Consider the following 18,638-nt stretch of genomic DNA (forward strand, 5'->3'; position numbering starts at 1 on the left):
TGTCCTCACGTTTTAGCATATTTCAAATGTTCCTTCCTAGAGCATGTTTGAAAAGCTGGAAACTATTTTATATGTAATGCTGTCCCATGATTTTTTTTTCCTCTTAAAGTTTGTGGCTGTCTTTCAGCAAACACCTCTTCTTTTTAATGGCTACCTACAGATTTTGATGTGCTTGTCTGAAGGGTGGGGATCCTGATCATAGCCCCAATCTCTACACCACCCCACCCCCCCGAAGGGTAGGAGCCCCCAGCTCAACCGTGATCAGCCACCTTTATCTCACCCCTTTTGTTGAGAATCACAGTTTACTCCATATTCTTCACATCCTCCGTAGCAACTGTTGGGCATTTTGGTGACTGAATATGCACGTGCCTTAGCTCCTCCATGTATTGTCTTTGCCCTTCCTTAAGATTCTGGTACTTCTCGAGGAGCCGAGCTGTGTGTGGGGTGCACCCCTCTGGTTGATACTCATTAGTGACGAGAACCTTGCTACCTCTAGTTTCAGATTTCCCCACTATGTAATTACTCCTTGACCACGTGAACTTGGAGTGTCCGCTTGCGGGGTGGTGAGTGGGGTTGGAGGGTGGGAATCTGAGAAAACCTTGGGTGCTAATCTTTGGTGCTCCCTTTTTTTCCCTCTTTCTTTTTCTAACAGGACCAGTATGTTTTCCTCAATCAGTGTGTTTTGGATATTATCAGATCCCAGAAGGACTCAAAAGTGGATCTTATCTACCAGAACACAACTGCGATGACAATCTATGAGAACCTTGCGCCCATAACCACGTTTGGAAAGACAAATGGTTACATCGCCTGATTCCAAAGGAAACCCTTTCTGGAGTTAACCAGACTGTCACACCCACAGCAGAGGAAAATGCCCCGATGTTGACATGTTTTTATATGTCTAATATCCTAATTCTTTGTTCTGTTTTGTTAGAACTAATTTGAGAGTGTGAAGCTGCACGTGTAAAGCATGACAGATGAGAGGCTGGGGCTATCAGGGGCTGTGGATGGCGGGTGAGCAAATCAACTACATTCCTGATTACCAATGGGATGAGTTCACTTTTTGTTTTTTTTTTTTTTTTTCTCTTGAGAATTACGGAATACCAGGAAAAGTGAGCTATGATTTTTTTTTTTTCCTTTTACAAGACATTCTTTTTTAAAAAGACTATTTTCTATGATTCACACTCTAAAGCCAGGATTGTGTTGGGTTGAATATATTTTAAGTATCAGAGGTCTATTTTTACCTACTGTATCTTGGAATCTAGCTGATGGAAAATACATAATTGTGGATGATTATCACGTAGGGAGGGGTATGTGGTACCTCTTCCGCCTGTGTTTTCTATTTGAACATGTGCCTTTTCTGAATTATGCTTCCACAGGCAAAACTCAGTAGATATCTCTATTTTTATACTGAATCTCATAATTGGACTATGTGGAATATTTAAACAGTAGTTTAGTATTGGAGGTTCAGCCTTCTCAGTAACATTCCTGTTCTCATTTGATTAGAGAAGATCTCGCCTCCACCCCCCACTTCCCTGTTTCCTGCTTTGTGCTCTGTTCTTTCGTTCTTTTTCCCTAAAGGTGTTTCTGATGACCACATTTTCTGCCCACTGGTTGAGCAAGAGTGGAAACTAAATTATCATCTTGAAAATTTTGGGGGTGGGAGTTGGGTGAGCAGAGGAACCCTTCAGTGACACAGTAATCTTTTATTGTCCCTGTTTTATCCGCCCCCCCCCCCATTTCTGTATTTGGTAAGAAGGATTATTTAAAGGTGCAATATGTGACTTAGTGACTCATGATGCTCTAGGTTTTTAGTAACGTTTTACTCAGGTTGGCATTTTATGTGTCTCTGTGTGTCCGTGTATGTGTGTGTGTGTGTTTCTAAACGTGTGGCAGTCTGTGAACACGTCCGTGTGAAAACGGTGTCAGATGAATCCCTTCTTAAAGTCTACTGGCTTTAGTCTGTATCTGCAGTGATACATACCCATATCTACTGTATATATATATACTAAACTCTTAAAACAGTCATTCCTTGGAATTGAGGTGTAAAAAGTTTGAATTTGTATCAAAGATGTAATTATTATTTTTAAAACCTCTTTTTCACTATACTGCTGCTGTAATTACTTTGATTTTTTTTTTTAAATGTAGATTAATTTTTGTTTATTGTTATGTGGCTTTCAGGTGTGTATCCACCGAGAGTTTCCAAATCTATGTGGATTTATTTTATTGGTACATAATCTGTAAACTTCTCAAGGCATTAATTAACACGAAAGGATTTGTTTCTTGTTTTGTTTTGTTTTATTTTATATTGTGGCTCAGGTTCTATTCTGAAGATGTATTAAGTTTCTCCTCCAATAAGCAATGAAGTATTCAAGGTCTTAGGAAGGATCGGTCAAGTCCCCAAGTCCTGTGGCTGTTCCCACAGTGACAAATCCTGCTGTAAGTGTAGGACGACATGTCCTGTTGGAAATGGGAGTGGGGTCTGGCTCTGAGCGCCCCGGTCACCCTGGGCCGCGGGAGCCCGGCTCCTGGCCCTGCGCCCCGGCTCGCTGGCACTTTGAGCACTGATGGGGCGCTCCGGAGGGGGACCACAGCGTCCGGAGAGCCCTTGGGTCAGTGCCGGGCTCGAGGGCCACACGTCTTTTGTCTCCCTTTCCCTCTGAGGTACTGCAAGGAAGAGAGGAGAGGGGAGATGGTGTTGTGTTTTGGGAGAACCTTCCTTCCCAAGTGGAAATTGCACTTTTGGCTCTGTCCTTTGCTCTCTCTGTGGTGGAAAGCAGTTCATTCCGTGTCAGGCCCTTCGAGGAGCGGGCTGGCCAGGCGGGACCCGGTCCTCTCTGTTCCTGTATCAGGGAAGCCCCGCCATCCTGGGCTGCTGAGTAAAGCTGGGTTTGGGGGATGGCTTCCAAGTCTTTCGCGCGGGTCCGCCCCTCCGCGCCGATCTTGGAGAGCTCCCTAACTTCTTCAGGGCTCGCGGTCCAGGCGGCAGTTCCGGGGTCCCACCCCTTCCCACTCCAGTTTGCCAGGAAGCCACGCTGGTGGGTGCCGAGGTATCGTCAGGACCCACATAGGCATGCACCCTGCCCACGTCACTGCTGCTGCCCTGGAGAAGTCGGGGGGAAGGACTTGACTCCAGAAATTCCTTTAAAAGATGAAACAACAATAATCAGAAACATATGGGGGTAAAAAATGCAAAGATCAGAAACCCTCCTCCCTTCCGCCTGGGATGAGCTTGGGAAATGGGCCGTAGCCCGGTCAGCCTCCCTCAGACGTCACCCCCGGTCCCGGGAGGAAGCCTTGCGGTGGCCAGGTCTGGCTTCCAAATGGGCAGGTCACACGAAGGTCATTCACGATGCTTCTGCGCATCCTGAAGAGGCCTGGCGACGGGCCAGGGGGCGGAGGGGGAGTGGTGGTGAGGGTATTTATAGCACAGTGATTGAAAAGGGAAGATTAAGGTGTAAATATAGAGGACAGGCGGGCTGAGGGCTGGTCACAGAAGAGAGAAGGTTCTTTTGAGCTCCTGCCCCAAACCGTCCCAGGAGCGATGAGCTAAAATCTGAGTCCAGTGGAGTCACGGGGATGGCGTGATAACCCCTGCTTAGTATTTGACAAGTTTAGAAGTACGCCAGCCAGCGTGGGTTGAGCTGGTTTGAGGGATTTGGGCCTCTAAAATCTTCTTCCAAGAGCAAGGACGTTTGTGTCTGCAGAGTTAAATCTAGCGGTGGTTGGCAGCAGTGTGAAATGAGATGCAGGTCGGTTCCCTGTGGCCACGTGACAACCACCAGCTAGATTTTGGCATACTTGACCACTGGACATGGGCATCACAGAGTCGGAGGCTCCCGGGGCTTGGAGCTGATTCACGTTTGCTTTTCATCTGGGGGCGGAAAAGCCTGGTTTCCTTTTGAAATGCGTGATTGCACTTGCTGAGCTAAACAAGCCTTGGTGACTGACGTTGATTTGCCTCCAAAGTCCAAGTTCTGAATTTTCAGAGTCTGTGTAGCAGTCGAGTATTCAATATACTGTAGCTTTTTATCCCCTCGGGGGCACCTGTGAATAGGATGTGTTGATGTGGACTCTAAAACTGTAATTTTCTTGTAACTATTTTGGAATGATGCATATTTCTAATGTTTGTTATACTTGTACAGAGTATTGCTGTTGGTTGCTTTTTTCCCCCCTCTTTGGTTTGTTTTTTAAGGAAAAACATGGCCTGAAAAAAATTTTTTTAAAAAGACTTATAAATACCAAATATAAAAAATTGTCAACACATTATGCCTCTGTTTGCTTGTCTTTCTGCCTCCTTACTTTACATCCACCTCATATCATTTACCGAGCACTTTATTGGCCTCTGTTCAGCTGGGGGATCCTTAACAAAAGCATGTTTCCCTTGGGATTTTTCCACATTGTTTTGGGGTGCTAGGGGCTGCTGTAACAAAGTACAGCATGCTGAGGGGCTTACACATTAAAAAAAGGATCATCTTCCAGTCCTGGAGGCTAGACGTCCGAGACTGAGGTGTCGGCAGGTTGGTTTCCTCTGAGGCCACTCTGGCTGGGGGACGACCATCTTCCCCCCATGTGTTCTAATCTCCTCTTCTTACAAGGACACCAGGCACTGGGGATCACAGCCCATGCTAATGACCTCAGATGACCTGAGTTACCTCTGGAGACTCTTATCTCCAAATAGAGTTGCACTGGGAGGCACTGGAGGTTAGGACTTTAGCATATAAACTTTGGGGGCACATAAGTCAGCACAAAGGGCTTCCCTGGTGGCTCAGTGGTAAAGAATCCCCCTGCAATGCAGGAGATGTGGGTTCAGTCCCTGGGTCGGGAAGATCCCCTGGAGGAGGAAATGGCAACACACTCCTGTATTCTTGCCTGGGAAACCCCATGGAGAGAGGAGTCTGGTGGGCTACAGTCCATGGGGTCACAAAAGAGTTGGACCACGACTTAGTAACTAAGCAACAACAGCAGCAACAGCAAAAGTCAGCCCAGAACACACACAGACGGTGATTAAGTGGGGGCCTGGAGGAGTGAGCGGGCCCCTAAAGTGTGGTGGCATATTCCCAGAGGGCGGGAGGCAGGGGTCTGCAGGTGGACAGACACCCACTTGGGGGCAGCTCACATGCCTTAGGCAAGCCTCCAGGATCTTTAGAGGCTCTCTGGTTGAGAGATTTGGGGAATCTCAAAATTTCCCGGGGGACGGTAGCAGTTTGGGTTTTTTTTCTTTCATCTCACTCCCTTATGCCTTGATGCAAACTCTTAAGTAGACTGAGATGATTTTCAGATGCCTCTTGCTCCTCTTTCCTGAAATAAATCAGTCCATTCACTAGTGATGTGTTGAACACATACTGTCCACCAGCAACTATACCTTGGTGGCTGAAGGCTCAACTATGAACAAAAGAGAAATCTCTGCCCTCGTGGAAAGTGAAAGTCACTCAGTCATGTCCGGACTCTTTGCAACCCTGTGGGTGTACAGTTCATGGAATTCTCCAGGCCAGAATACTGGAGTGGGTAGCCATTCCCTTCTCCAAGGGATCTTCCCAACCCAGGGATCGAGCCCAGGTCTCCAGCACTGCAAGCAGATTCTTTGCCAGTAAAGTGAGAGGAGGTGGGCAAACTTATGTAAATTAAATCCTTAGTTTGTTAGAATCTCGCAGAGGATGAGCATGTGGAGAAAAATAGTGTCTCACACCTGGAAGCACGAGCTCATTTTCACTAAGGCAGTGCAGCCACAGTGTGTCACGGAGAAAGTGTCGCTACCCACTCATCACTCAACCCCTGCTTCAAGCCTGTCAGGAAGATAAAGGTGAACACCGCACAGGTCCTGCCTGGAAGAAGTGGACAGTCCAGAGGGCCAGGGGCATGAGCGATGCAAATGCGAAATGAACCCGAAAAATACCAGAAGCGATTTAAAGGAGCAGGGGACAGAAATCCCAGGAGCGTAGGAGAGGGGATGGCAGGTGAGCTGAATCCTGAGCAGGATTTTAGGAGGAGGACACACACGGGGAGGCAGAGGGTGAATGTGCCCGCGTGGAGGCTGGTGAGACGTGAGCTTGCAGGGAGGGTGGGGTAAGGTCAGCTGACGTGCTGGCTGATGACCCTGGCAGGGAAGAACCCTGGGATTGTCAGCCTGGTTGATGAAAATGGCCTCACCTTTAAGATGCTGACCAGTCCTGTGTGTGTGTATGTACTGTGTATACACATAAATAAGTTAACTTACTGAGACATATGGGCTTCCCAGGTGGCTCAGACGGTAAAGAATCTGCCCGCAGTATGTGGGACACCTGGGTTGGATCCCTGGGTCGAGAAGATCCCCTGGAGAAGGGAATGGCAACCCATTCCAGTATTCTTGCCTGGAGAATCCCATGGATGGAGGAGTCTGGCAGGCTTCAGCCCAGGTTGCAAAGGATCGGGCTCGACTAAACGACTAACACACACACACACACACGCACACACACATTTTGTCCTCACTATTTTCTTTGCACGGAAAGCGCATGGTGATCACAGAGGCAAGTAACCGCAGTAGGACGGAAGCAGGGGCCACACCAGACTCTTGGCTGGCTGGTGGGAGTGAATGGTGTGCTTTCCCGCATAGAACAGACCACGCTGGAGCACATTCGCCCGGAGCCTCCAGGCCCCACGAGGTCCTCCGTGGTCATTGCCATTGGCAGAGCAGGCAGGGGTCCTAGCAGACCTTTCGTTTGCTTTGCTGATCGCCTCCCCTCAATCCTTTGCTCTTTTCCCACTTCCCTTTCTCTATTTCTCATCCTCCTCGCCTGTGCCAGCCATCTGGAGACAACAGCTAAATGCTGGCCTTCTTGCCAAGTCAAAATAATACTGACAGTTCCAGCACATTCCTGAGTTGTTTGTTTGAAATACTGGGTGAAATCAGGTCAGTTTTCCAGGCATGGATTCCTGTAGTATGTCCAGGTCTGCCCGAAGTCTGTTGCTGTAATTACTTTTCTGATTAGGCAGAGAGCACAGATCTGGAGCATATGACAATGTAATTGTTCCAGACGTGATTACTAGCCTCAGTGAGGACAGAAAATCTTTTGCTTTTAAAAAGAGGCTTCCAGATGTACGGTGGTAAGAAGGACATTGCGGGTCCAAAGTTCAGAGGCCTGATCACAGAGTTCCCTGTGCTACATGGGAGATCCTTGTTGGTTATCCGTTTTCAATGTAGCAGGGTGTACTCGTCAGGGGGACTTCCAAACTGACTCAGTGGTAAGGAATCTGCCTGCCAGTCTATGAGACACAAGAGACGAGGGTTTGATCCCTGGGTCAGGATGATGCCCTGGAGGAGGAAATGGCAACCCACTCCAGTATTCTTGTCTGGAAAATCCCATGGACAGAGGAGCCTGGGGGGCTATGTATATATAGTCCATGGGGTTGCAAAGAGACATGACTGAACACACACACCCACCCACTCTCTCTCTCTCTCTCTCTCTCTCTCTCTCTCTCTCTCTCACACACACACACACACACACGTAAATACCAAACTCCCTAACTATCCCTCCTCTGAAATGCTTACTCTCTGGTAACCATCAGTTTCTTTTCTTAAAAAAAGATGGGAAGCAGTAGGTGGCAGAGAGCTGAAGTTTGCCTGGGGAGTTTGGAGAGCAACATCTGTGGCTTGTTGAGTTCACAGCCTCGAGGGCCCGAGTGGACGTGGGCCCGGGTGGGCGTCTTCTTGTTAAATCTGAAGCGGTCTAGAGACTCAGTTTCTTCAGAGGGCATTGTCCTGCCTGTATTTTGAATCCATCCGCATGTCTTGAATGGTCCCCTGACCATTACCCCTTCAACTGGGAAGCTTCCAGGGCCTACCTTCATGCCCCAGCAGAGAGGGGCCTTGAGGGTTAGTTCAGAAAGAAGACGGAGGAGTGTGGTGACGTGCCGAGACACTCAGCGTGTTGCCTAGGACATCTGAAACACCAGGTAGGTGCAGCTGTTTTTTTAATCAACTTAAAAATTTGTTTTGATCAAGTATTGTGGGCTGGCAGTGGGCCCTTGCTATGTACCTTTATGGGGAAAAAAAAAAGGCATGATCACTGCCCTTGTGGAATTTAAGGGCCTACAGACAGGCAGGAAGTGAAGAAGGAATTGAAAACATATCTGTTGATCCCTTCCGGCTGGAATGAGAGAGCTAGCCCCGAGGGAGTGGGCAGGGGGGCAGCCTGGGACAAACTGTGGCAGGAGTAGGTCTGGCATTTGAAGAGCAGTGTGGTCTTTGCAGCCTTGCTGGTAAAGGAGCTAAGGCATGATATGAAACCAGAGGGGTAGTCAGGGCCATCGAGGGGAGCTCCGTGAGCCAAGGTCTGGAGAGGGGAAGGTAGTCTGTGAGCCCTGGGAGGCCATCAGAGTTTCCAGAGCAGAGAGTCCTGACACGCTGGTCCCTGCATGGAGCTCGGGCTGCCGGGAGCCTGGAAGCAGGGAAGCCTGTTAGAGCCTCTGGTTTAGCAATGGTTTTGGAAACAGATGAATCTATAGCCCGTGAGGCCTTCCCTTGTGGCTCCGACGGTAAAGAATCCACCTGCAGTGAGGCAGACGTGGGTTCGATCCCTGGGTTGGGAAGATCCCCTGGAGAAGGGAATGGCTGCCCACTCCAGGATTCTTGCCTGGAGAACCCCAGGGACGGAGGAGCCTGGTGGCCTACAGTCCACGTGGTTGTAATAGAGTCGGTTATGACTTTCACTTTGACTTCACAGCCCTTGAGGAGGAACTAAATGTTCTTGACTTTAAAGGCTAAACTGCTAATCTTTTGTCCATTTGGCTGCTTCTCTTCTGCGTCCTCTCACTTCTCTGATTAAATGTACCCTGTTTCTGGCTGTGTTGGGTCTTACTGCTGCGTGGAGGCTTTCTCTAGTTGTGGCGATCTGGGGCCGCTCTCCTGTGGTGGAGCGTGGGCCCCCGGGGTGTAGGGGCTTCACTGGTTGGAGCCCCCAGGCTCTATAGTTGTGGCGTCTGGGTTTAGTTGCTCCACGGCGTGTGGGATCTTCCCAGACCAGGGGCGGAACAGGAATCCCCTGCCTTGGCAGGAGGATTCTTAACCACTGGACCACCGTGGAAGTCCCCAGGTTTATTCTTCGGCTAAAATTTTTCTGCAGACAAGAGGCAGGCAGAAGACACGGTGGGGAGGGTGGGGGAGGTCTGTCCTGGGAAGGGCCCAGAGGGTCCAGCTCGGTTACAACGGGAAATAAAAATCAAGTGATCGCCAGGGCTCTTATAACGTGTAAAGCTGAAGTGAGAAAAGCAGTTTATAGAACTATAAGAAAATAATTCCAGGAAGCAGTTAGGTAAGCACATAAGAAGACAAGAAAGATAACACCACAGTGAAGTAATGGTGGGGTTATAATTAAAAAAAAAAAAGTATTTATTTTTGGCTGTGCTGGTCTTCGTTGCGCTGAGGACTCTTCTCTAGGTGCGGTGAGCGGGGCCTGCTCTTTAGCTGCAGGGAGCAGGCTTCTCATCTCAGCGGCCTCTCCTGGTGCAGAGCCCAGGCTGTCGGGCCAGGGGGCTCAGTGTTGAGGTTCCCAGGCTCTAGAGCACAGGCTCTGTAGTTGGGACACATGGTCTTAGTTGCTCTGTGGCCTGTGGGATCTTCCCAGACCAGGGATCGAACCCATGTCATATGCATTGGTGGGCGGATTCTGTACCACTGAGCCTCCAGGGAAGCTCCCAATGGTGGGGGGTTATGAATGGCTTTTATTTTTACTTTCCTAAATTTTATAATTTTCCCCAGAGTATGGAGTTCTTGTTGAGACTAATTTAAAACTTTAGCATTTTTCTTCTTGACTCAGAAAAGTAAGCTATAACATATTTCAAGATATATTTGTCCAAATTTACCAAGTTCTTCAAAATGAGTGTGAATCCAAGGCTTTTTTGAGTACCTCCAGTTGCAAGGAGTTTGTTAAAAAGTGAAAGTTAACTTTACGGTATTAGATTCTGAGCTGTTAAGCTGGAGGGAACGGGGCCCACGTTCTTGCTCCTGGTTGAGTGTGTGTCTCCCAAGGTGGATGGCCTGGTGGGCCCCTGGAGGGCTGGGGGAGGAGATGGGGGGAAAGGAGGATGAGCCCTGCTCCTCAAAGTTCTTACAGCTCTCCCACCCCATCTGGGGTTCCACAGCTCCCTTCCTAGATGGTCCCTGTGTCCTCGGAAGAAAAACAGGAGGGCCTAGGCGTTACCCTGTAAATGATGTGTGTGCTCAGTCATCGTGTTCAACTCTTTGCCGCTCTGTCCACGCAATTGCTATTTCCTACACCAGGGGATCTTCCCGACTTAGGGATTTCCCAGCATCCGTAGACACAGCCTGACTTACTTTCTTGCAGGCAGGTGAGGCCCGGCAGCGATTTTGCATATCGCCACTAGATGGCGCCAAAGGACTGAGCTGAGAAGGCAATTCAGGTAGTCAGCCGGCAACGGAGGAAAACAGGTTTGCAAAAAAGGAAGTCACAGAGCTGGCTGGCTTTGAAGTGAGCACGCGTCATATTGTCCCCGAGGGTGTACAAGCAACTACCACCTTGGTGGGAGGTAGGGGTGGAGGTGGAGGAGCTGGAGTCAGGGCAGGAATTTCTGGCGCTCAGTAGCAGTCACCCCTCTACTGGGAGCGTGGACAGGGCCCGAGGTGTAGGAGCAGAAATCCTGAGGATCAGGTCTGAGCTGGTTCATGGATCCCTTCCAGGCGAATGCGCATTCCTCAGCCGCAGCACTTCTTCCTAGTCGAGAACAGAACCAGGAGCAAGAGCGGCTGCAGTGGCCTCCCTGTGTGGGTGGGGTGCATACTGGGGCAGCACTGAGAACCCAGTCAGAGCCCCAGGCAGTTTTCAGCCTCTTTCTCTGCGCTCTTCCCAGGAATAAGCAAGCATACGTGTACAATCTTCACAAGTGAAGTCACGCTCTTAACAAGTGGAGTCTTGGTTACCTCTAGACCTCCTGTATGTCTCTGGTTTTAGAACCAGCTAAGGGGACTCTTGTAACCCGGAAGAGCAAAACCCAGCTCCACGTTGGATCTTTTTCTTTGACTTTAACCTTTGCTTTTCATTGCTTTCGTTATTATAATTGGTAACGGGATGTTGTCTATAGCTGTGGCACCCCACTCTAGTACTCTTGCCTGGAGAATCCCATAGACGGAGGAGCCTGGAAGGCTGCAATCCATGGGGTCGTGAAGAGTCGGACAGGACTGAGCGACTTCCCTTTCACTTTTCACTTTCAGGCATTGGAGAAGGAAATGGCAACCCACTGCAGTGTTCTTGCCTGGAGAACCCCAGGGATGGGGGAGCCTGGTGGGCTGTTGTTTATGGCGTCACACAGAGTCGGACACGACTGAAGTGACTTAACAGCAGCAGCAGCAGGCCTCCGACACCAGGCCTCAACACCTCCTCTCTTGATTACTGGCCTGTCCTGCAGCCAGCAGACTGAGCTTTGACTTGGAAACAGTCTTCCCAGTGTCAGACCCTGGGGGGTGGCACCCAGTAGAAACAGTAACAGATGTTATTTTCTTGGGCTCCACAGTCACTGTGGACAGTGGCTGCAAGCCATGAAATTAAAGACACTTGTTCCTTGGAAGGAAAGCTGTGACAAACCTAGACTGTGTATTAAAAAACAGTCATTACTTTGCTGACAAAGGTCCATAAAATCAAGCTGTGGTCTTTCTAGGAGTCATGTACAGATGTGAGCGTTGGACTATAAAGAAGGCTGAGTGCTGAAGAATTGATGCTTTTGAACTGTGGGGCTGCAGAAGCCTTTTGAGAGTCCCTTGGACTGCAAGGAGATCAAACAAGTCAATCCTAAAGGAAATCTACTCTGACTATTCATTGGAAGGACTGATGCTGAGGCCGAAGTTCCAATGCTTTGGCCACCTGATGCAAAGAGCTGATTCATTGGAAAAGACCCTGCTACTGGGAAAGCCTGAGGACAGGAGGAGAAGGGGACGACAGAGGATGAGATGGTTGGATGGCATCACTGACTTTGATGAGTCAGAGTTTGAGCAAACTCTGGGAAATTGTGAAGGACAGGGAAGCCTGGTGTGCTGCAGCTCATGGGGTCTCAAAGAGTTGGAGACAACTTAGCACCTGAACAACAACTGCTTCACTCCAGGAGGATCCACGAAAATATGATAGCCCCTCCTCTTCTGTGCATGCTCCGCTAAGGCATGGTTCTGAGCTGATCACTTCATCTCATCCCCAATTCATTATCAACCTCTCTTTACAGTCTTGTAATTATTGTTAATATTCCCTTGTGAAATCTGTGACAAGGCTGGTTGAAAATGTAATTTTGATAATCAAAGAAGAGATTTGGTGAAAGGAAGATACAGTTTAGCTGTTTATTTTCTAGCATCTTTTGGTCTTTATCTTTCAATGATGACCAAAGTTAGATTTCATCAATCTGTGGTTTGTCAAGGGACATAATTTAAAAACAAATAAAAGTTATTGATGATGATGATAAAAAAAAGAAAAGGAACTCAGAAGTTGATGTTCTGAGAAGAGACAGTCTCCATCATTATGTGAGAGAGAGAGGACTTCTGCTACTAAGGCAGAGGTGGCCTTGAGCCGTTAGCTGGGTAAGTAAATGATGTGATTTAATTTGTGAAATGAAAATGGTGAAATAGATTGGATGGTGAGATTTCACCAGATGCTGAAATGGATTGAATGAGCTAGCTAAACTAACTGGTTTTATAAGGAATAACTCCCAGATCTCAGTGGTTTGATGCCTATGTCGCAGTTTAATGTGGCTGGCACTGTTCAAGGACGTAGACTGGTACAGGCCTCCCAGCTTTAACCCAAGCTTGTCGAGGTCATGCAGGGGTCACCATGCAGCTGGCGGATGAGCAAGAGAACTCAGGAGTCAGGAGGGAGGTTTCCTTGGGCCAGGTTTGTGAGTGACGTGTACCACTTCATCAACCTTCCATCGGTGGGAAACAGCATCTGACCGGGTACCCTGGAAAAGGAGAGCCGTGGGTTCTGGTGACCATGTGCATCCTGTGCCACCGATGTCAGACCAGTGGGTACAGTGCTCAGCACAGTGCCTGGCACCTTGCAGGGATTCCACAAGTGGTGGTCTCCTCCTCCCTTCCAGAGCCACCTGTCTGGGGAAGAAGTAGATGGGAAAGAAACGGCTTCTGTTCTGTGTTGGTATGGCAACCCAGCTGCTTCAAAATGTATGGTTCGTGGACCTGATGGACTGGGAGATGCTGTGTCCTGGTGGAGGTCCACAGCACGCTTACAGGTGTCGGGGAGTGTGAGCTCATTAGTGACTTGCACATTCAGTGGGGATGTGCTCTTGAAGCTTCCAACCATGCCTTTAATTACTTACCTGAAGCTCCTGGGGATCTCAAGGCGGCAAAGAAACTTCTTCGTTTTGAAGAGCCCCCAAGGGATGGCTTTAATTTGCTCCTTCACAAACTTTTCCTAACTCTTTGCCTCAGCTCCTGAGGGCGTAATTAATTGCCTGAAGTTGTCATCATGCCAGAAAACCCAAGTGTGGCCTCCAGAAAGTGGAGGAGTAACTGATCACTGTAGTCACAGAACAGAAAACTAATTGGCTCTTTTTCTTCCCTTGATGATCCTTGTAGCAGCAGATAACTTTTTCTATTAAATGCGAAGAGGCTAACATCTGAGTTGTGGAGTGTTAGTGGAAACTGCTGAGAAATATATGGATTTGATCAACAATTTTCTTTTTTACATTTACATTGTATTACACATACGTTTTCTCAACTTTTAAAAAAGTTTTGCAATACATTTCGGAGCTCTTTCAATATCAGTGTATGTAGATATGCTTACCTGTATTAGGCCTAGTTGCCATAGCAAAATATCAGCTGGGGTGGCTTAAGTAATGGGAATGTATTCTGGAGACCAGTAGCCCAAGATCAAGGTGCTGGTGGACTTGGTCCCTTGGTAAGGACATGCTTCCTGGCTTGCAGAGTCTCCCAGCTGTGTCCTGACATGGCAGAGAGAGAGAGAGAGAACGGGTTCTTCTGCTAATTCCATCATCAAGGTTCCACCCTCATTGCCTCCTTTAACTCTAATTACTTCCCAAAGACTCCATCTCAAATACCATCACAATAAGGGTTAGAACTTCAACACATTTGGCAGATACAATTAGTCCATGGGCTTCCCTCATAGCTCAGATGGTAAAGAATCTTCTTGCAATGCAGGAGACCTGGGTTCAATCCCTGGGTTGGGAAGATCCCTTTAAGAAGGAAATGGCAACCTACTCTAGTATTCTTGCCTAGAGAATCCCATGGACAGAGGAGCCTGGTGGGCTACAGAGCCAGACGCGACTGAGTGACGAAAGCACCACCACCAGTTAGTCCATAGCACCGTTCTTTATTTTCTATTTTTTATTTTATTTATTTATTTTAATTGGAGGCTAATTACTTTACAATATTGTATTGGTTTTGTCGCACATCAACATAAATCTGCCACGGGTATACACGTGTTCCCCATCCTGAGCCCCCTCCCACCTCCCTCCCCGTACCATCCCTCTGTTTTTATTTTATTTTTAATTTCAGCTTTGCTGAGGGATTGACAAATGAAATCATGAGGAAATTAAAGTATCTGTAGTAGTGATTTGATACATCTATATACACACATACATTGTGAAAGGACTCCCCCGTCTCATCATGGCACATCCATCACTCTGCAAACTCACAAATTTATCTTTTTTGGTGAGAATATCTAAGGTTTACTCTTTTAGTGAATTTTGGTTATACAGTATGGTGTTGTCAACTTTAGTCATCATGCTGTACATTAAATCCTCTGACCTTGTTCATCCTGTAGCTGAAAGTTCGTACCCTTTCACCAACTTTCCCTATTTCCCCCACCCTCCAGTGCCTAGAAACTACTTTTCTACTCTCTATTTCCGAGTTTGACCTTTTATTTTAGACTCCGCGTATTAACCTCTTTATTACTATCATGATGTGCTTTTTCTCTTGTTACGCTCTTTTTTAAACAATCTGTTTATTTATTTGGCTGCGACAGGCCGTAGTTGCAGCCTGTGGGGTCGCTCAGCAGTTGCGGTGTGGGTGTGTGGGCTTAGTTGCTCGGGGGCATGTGGGATCTTAGGTCCTTGACCAGGGATCGAACCTGAGTCCCTTGCTTCAGAAGGCAGATTCTTAACCACTGGGCCACCAGGGAAGTCCCTCTTATTATATTCTTTGATGAAAAGTCTATTTTTTTCTCATATAAGAGCAGCAACTCCTGCTCCCTTTTGGTTTCTATTTGCGTGGAATATCCTTCTTCATTACTTCACTTTCTGTTTATGCCTTCAAGTTGAAGGGGTTATAGGCAGCGTATAGTTGGATCTTATCTTTTTAATTCACGAGACACTCTGTGTCTTTTGATTGGAGAATTTGTTCATTCACATTTAAAGTAATTGTTAATTGGTATGGACTTACTTGGAGAAGGCAATGGCACCCCACTCCAGTACTCTTGCCTGGAAAATCCCATGGAGGGAGGAGCCTGGTAGGCTGCAGTCCATGGGGTCGCGAAGAGTCAGACACAACTGAGCAACTTCACTTTCACTTTTCACTTTCATGCATTGGAGAAGGAAATGGCAACCCACTCCAGCATTCTTGCCTGGAGAATCCCAGGGATGGGGGAGCCTGGTGGGCTGCTGTCTATGGGGTCGCACAGAGTCGGACACGACTGAAGCGACTTAGCAGCAGCAGCATGGACTTACTATTGCCATTTTAATTTAATTGTTTTCCAGCTTTTTTATAATTCCTTTGTTTCTTTCTTCCTCTTGGTCTCTTCCTTTGTGATTTGATGATTTTCTGTAGTAGTATGCCTAGATTCCTTTCTTTTTTTATCTTTTGGGCATCTACTCGGAGAAGGCAATGGCAACCCACTCCAGTACTCTTGCCTGGAAAATCCCATGGATGGAGGAGCCTGGTAGGCTGCAGTCCATGGAGTCGTTGAGTCAGACACGACTGAGCAACTTCACTTTCACTTTTCACTTTCACACACTGGAGAAGGAAATGGCAACCCACTATGGCTTTTTTTTTGTGCGTTTACCTTGAGGCTTACATGAAACATATTTATAATAGCCTCTTTTAAGCTGATGACAACTCAAGTTCAAATGCATACTAAAGCTTCACATTTTTACTACCCCAAACGTTTATGTTTTTGATGTCACAATTTATGTCTTTTTACTATGTGTGTCTGTTAACAAACTATTGTAGTTACAGTTATTTTTATACTTTAAATGTTTAGCCATAAAACTAGAGCTTTAAGTCATTTACTCACCACTGTCACAACACTGGAATATTTTGAATTCAACTATATATTTAACTTTATCAGTGAGATTTATATTTTCATATGTTTTACTGTTACTAATTAGAGTCCTTTCATTTTAGCTTGAACAATTTCCTTTAACACGTCTTATAGGACTGCTCCAGTGGTGATCGATTCCTTCACCTTTTGCTTGTCTGGGAAAGTCTTGCTCTCGCCTTCAGTTCTGGAGGACAGCTTTGCTGGGTAGAGTGTGCTTGGGCGGCGCTTCCCCCTTTGCACGTTGTCTTCTCTGGGCCACAAAGCTTCTGCTGAGAAAGCTGCTGATAGTCTTATGGGGGTTCCCTTTTGCATAAAAAGTTGTTTTTCTCTTACTGCTTTTAAAGATTCTCTCCTTGGCTTTAACTTCACCAGTTGAATGGTAATATGTCTTGGTGTGAGGCTCTTTGTACTCATCTTATGTGTAACTTCCTGGGCTTCTGGGATATGGACATCTGTTTCTTTCTCCAGGTCAGGGGAATTTTCAGCTGTCATTTCTTTTCCATAAATTTAATTCTAACTGTAAAATGAAGACCAAATAATATTTCTGTGAATTTAAGTGCTTTTGTGAACATCATTTTGACAATTAAGAAATAAAAATCTTAACTAAACCAACCTGTAAATGTAAAAAAAAATTGTTTATTTATTTATTGGCTATTCAGGACCTGGGTGTTCATTGGAAGGACTGATGTTGAAGCTGAAACTCCAATACTTTGGCCACCTGATGTGAAGAGCTCATTTGAAAAGACCCTGATGCTGGGAAAGATTGAGGGCAGGAGGAGAAGGGGATGACAGAGGATGAGATGGTTGGATGGCATCACCGACTCAGTGGACATGGGTTTGGGTGGACTCTGGGAGTTGGTGATGGACAGGGAGGCCTGGTGTGCTGCAGTTCATGAGGTTGCAAAGAGTCAGATGCTGCAGTTCATAAGGTTGCAAAGAGTCAGACACGACTGAGTGACTGAACTGAACTGAACAGGACCTCAGTGGATTGGATGTTATATTGTCATGGGGGAGGAAAATATGCTTTACTCAGTCTACTGAGTCAAATGCTAATCTTTTCCAGAAATATCTTCATGGGCACACCCAGAAATAATGTTTAACCAGATATTTGGCATTGTGTGGCCCAGTCAAGTTGACACATACAGTTAATCATCATAGACATCTACTGAGACTCAGTGTTATCTGCATTCAGGCAGTGGCAGAGGAAAGAGTGTGGAGCATGTTCATGGGAGGCTTCCTGTGGTCAGGGCTGAAAGTGGTCCATGTCACTCCTCACCTTCTATTGGAGAGATCTTATTTACGTTCACTCCTGACTACAGCAGTGGTCAGCAGTGTGAGCTAGCTGTGTGCCTATGGGAGGAAAGAGCAGATCAATGAGAGATATTCCCTATTGATGAGATATTATATAGTATGAGTAGTGATTTCTCACTCTCCTTTGTGGCTTTGGGCTCATCTTGGCTCATCTGAATCTCAGCCATCTTCTCCAGATGGCCTCTGTGTTAGGTTATTGGTCCTGCAGCCTCTCTTGTAGGGATATCTCCTCATTGAAGCCCCCAAAGAGGATCCCCTGACTTCCAGCCACCTTTCACCTCCTTCATGCGATTTTCATACCACACAAAAGATCTATCTATTAAAATTTTTATTTTGCTGTACTTTATGCTTATCCATGTACCAAAGATTTCCTAATTTCATGATTTAAAGTTTCAGTATGTTTTGATATTTGTGTATAATGTTTAACCACTAAAAATAAGGTTTGTGAAGGTGTGATTTTCAGAATAGATGATTAGTTCAGTTCAGTTCAGTCACTCAGTTGTGTCTGACTCTTTGCAACCCCATGAATTGCAGCACGCCAGGCCTCCCTGTCCATCACCAACTCCTGGAGTTCACTCAGATTCACATTCATCGAGTCAGTGATGGCATCCAGCCATCTCTTCCTCTGTTGTCCCCTTCTCCTCCTGCCCCCAATCCCTCCCAGCATCAAAGTCTTTTCCAATGAGTCAACTCTTCGCATGAGGTGGCCAGAGTATTGGAGTTTCAGCTTTAGCATCATTCCTTTCAAAGAAATCCCAGGGCTGATCTCCTTCAGAATGGACTGGTTGGATCTAAGCAGCTCACAAAACCTATCCAAGAAGCAACAACAAAACTGGACAAAACTGTCAAAAATAATGATTAAAACCCCTGGATATTGACCAGAAGCATACAACAAGCCGGGAAGTGCTTATTCAAGGAAACTTACCCAACCTTGGAAAGAAGAGCGGGAATCTTTGGGCGTTTTATTTTGAGGCTGTCCCCATCCACTCACCTACTAGTTACATGGTGTAGACATTCTACTGGGGCGGAGCATCAGTCTGCAAGGACAGGGATCTATGCTTCTGG

The 18,638-nt window shown here is 46.9% G+C and overlaps 2 protein-coding genes across 2 annotated transcripts in view; both read left to right on the forward strand.

Annotated features, from left to right (window-relative positions):
* PTPRJ (protein tyrosine phosphatase receptor type J) overlaps nucleotides 1-4,263 on the forward strand; it is a 174,994-nt gene extending 170,731 nt beyond the window's left edge. The window contains exon 25 of the mRNA XM_060400140.1: nucleotides 653-4,263. Within this exon, the coding sequence (XP_060256123.1) occupies nucleotides 653-811 (159 nt within the window). The 3' untranslated portion in view covers nucleotides 812-4,263. The remainder of the gene's footprint in view (nucleotides 1-652) is intronic.
* Nucleotides 1,306-18,638, forward strand: part of LOC101120521 (olfactory receptor 4B1-like) — a 66,438-nt gene continuing 49,105 nt past the window's right edge. Inside the window, exon 1 of the mRNA XM_060400139.1 lies at nucleotides 1,306-7,929. The gene's annotated coding sequence lies outside the window, so the exon portion shown is untranslated. The remainder of the gene's footprint in view (nucleotides 7,930-18,638) is intronic.

The sequence above is a fragment of the Ovis aries genome, chromosome 15 (genome assembly GCF_016772045.2).
Source record: "Ovis aries strain OAR_USU_Benz2616 breed Rambouillet chromosome 15, ARS-UI_Ramb_v3.0, whole genome shotgun sequence".
NCBI classification, from domain to species: domain Eukaryota; kingdom Metazoa; phylum Chordata; class Mammalia; order Artiodactyla; family Bovidae; genus Ovis; species Ovis aries.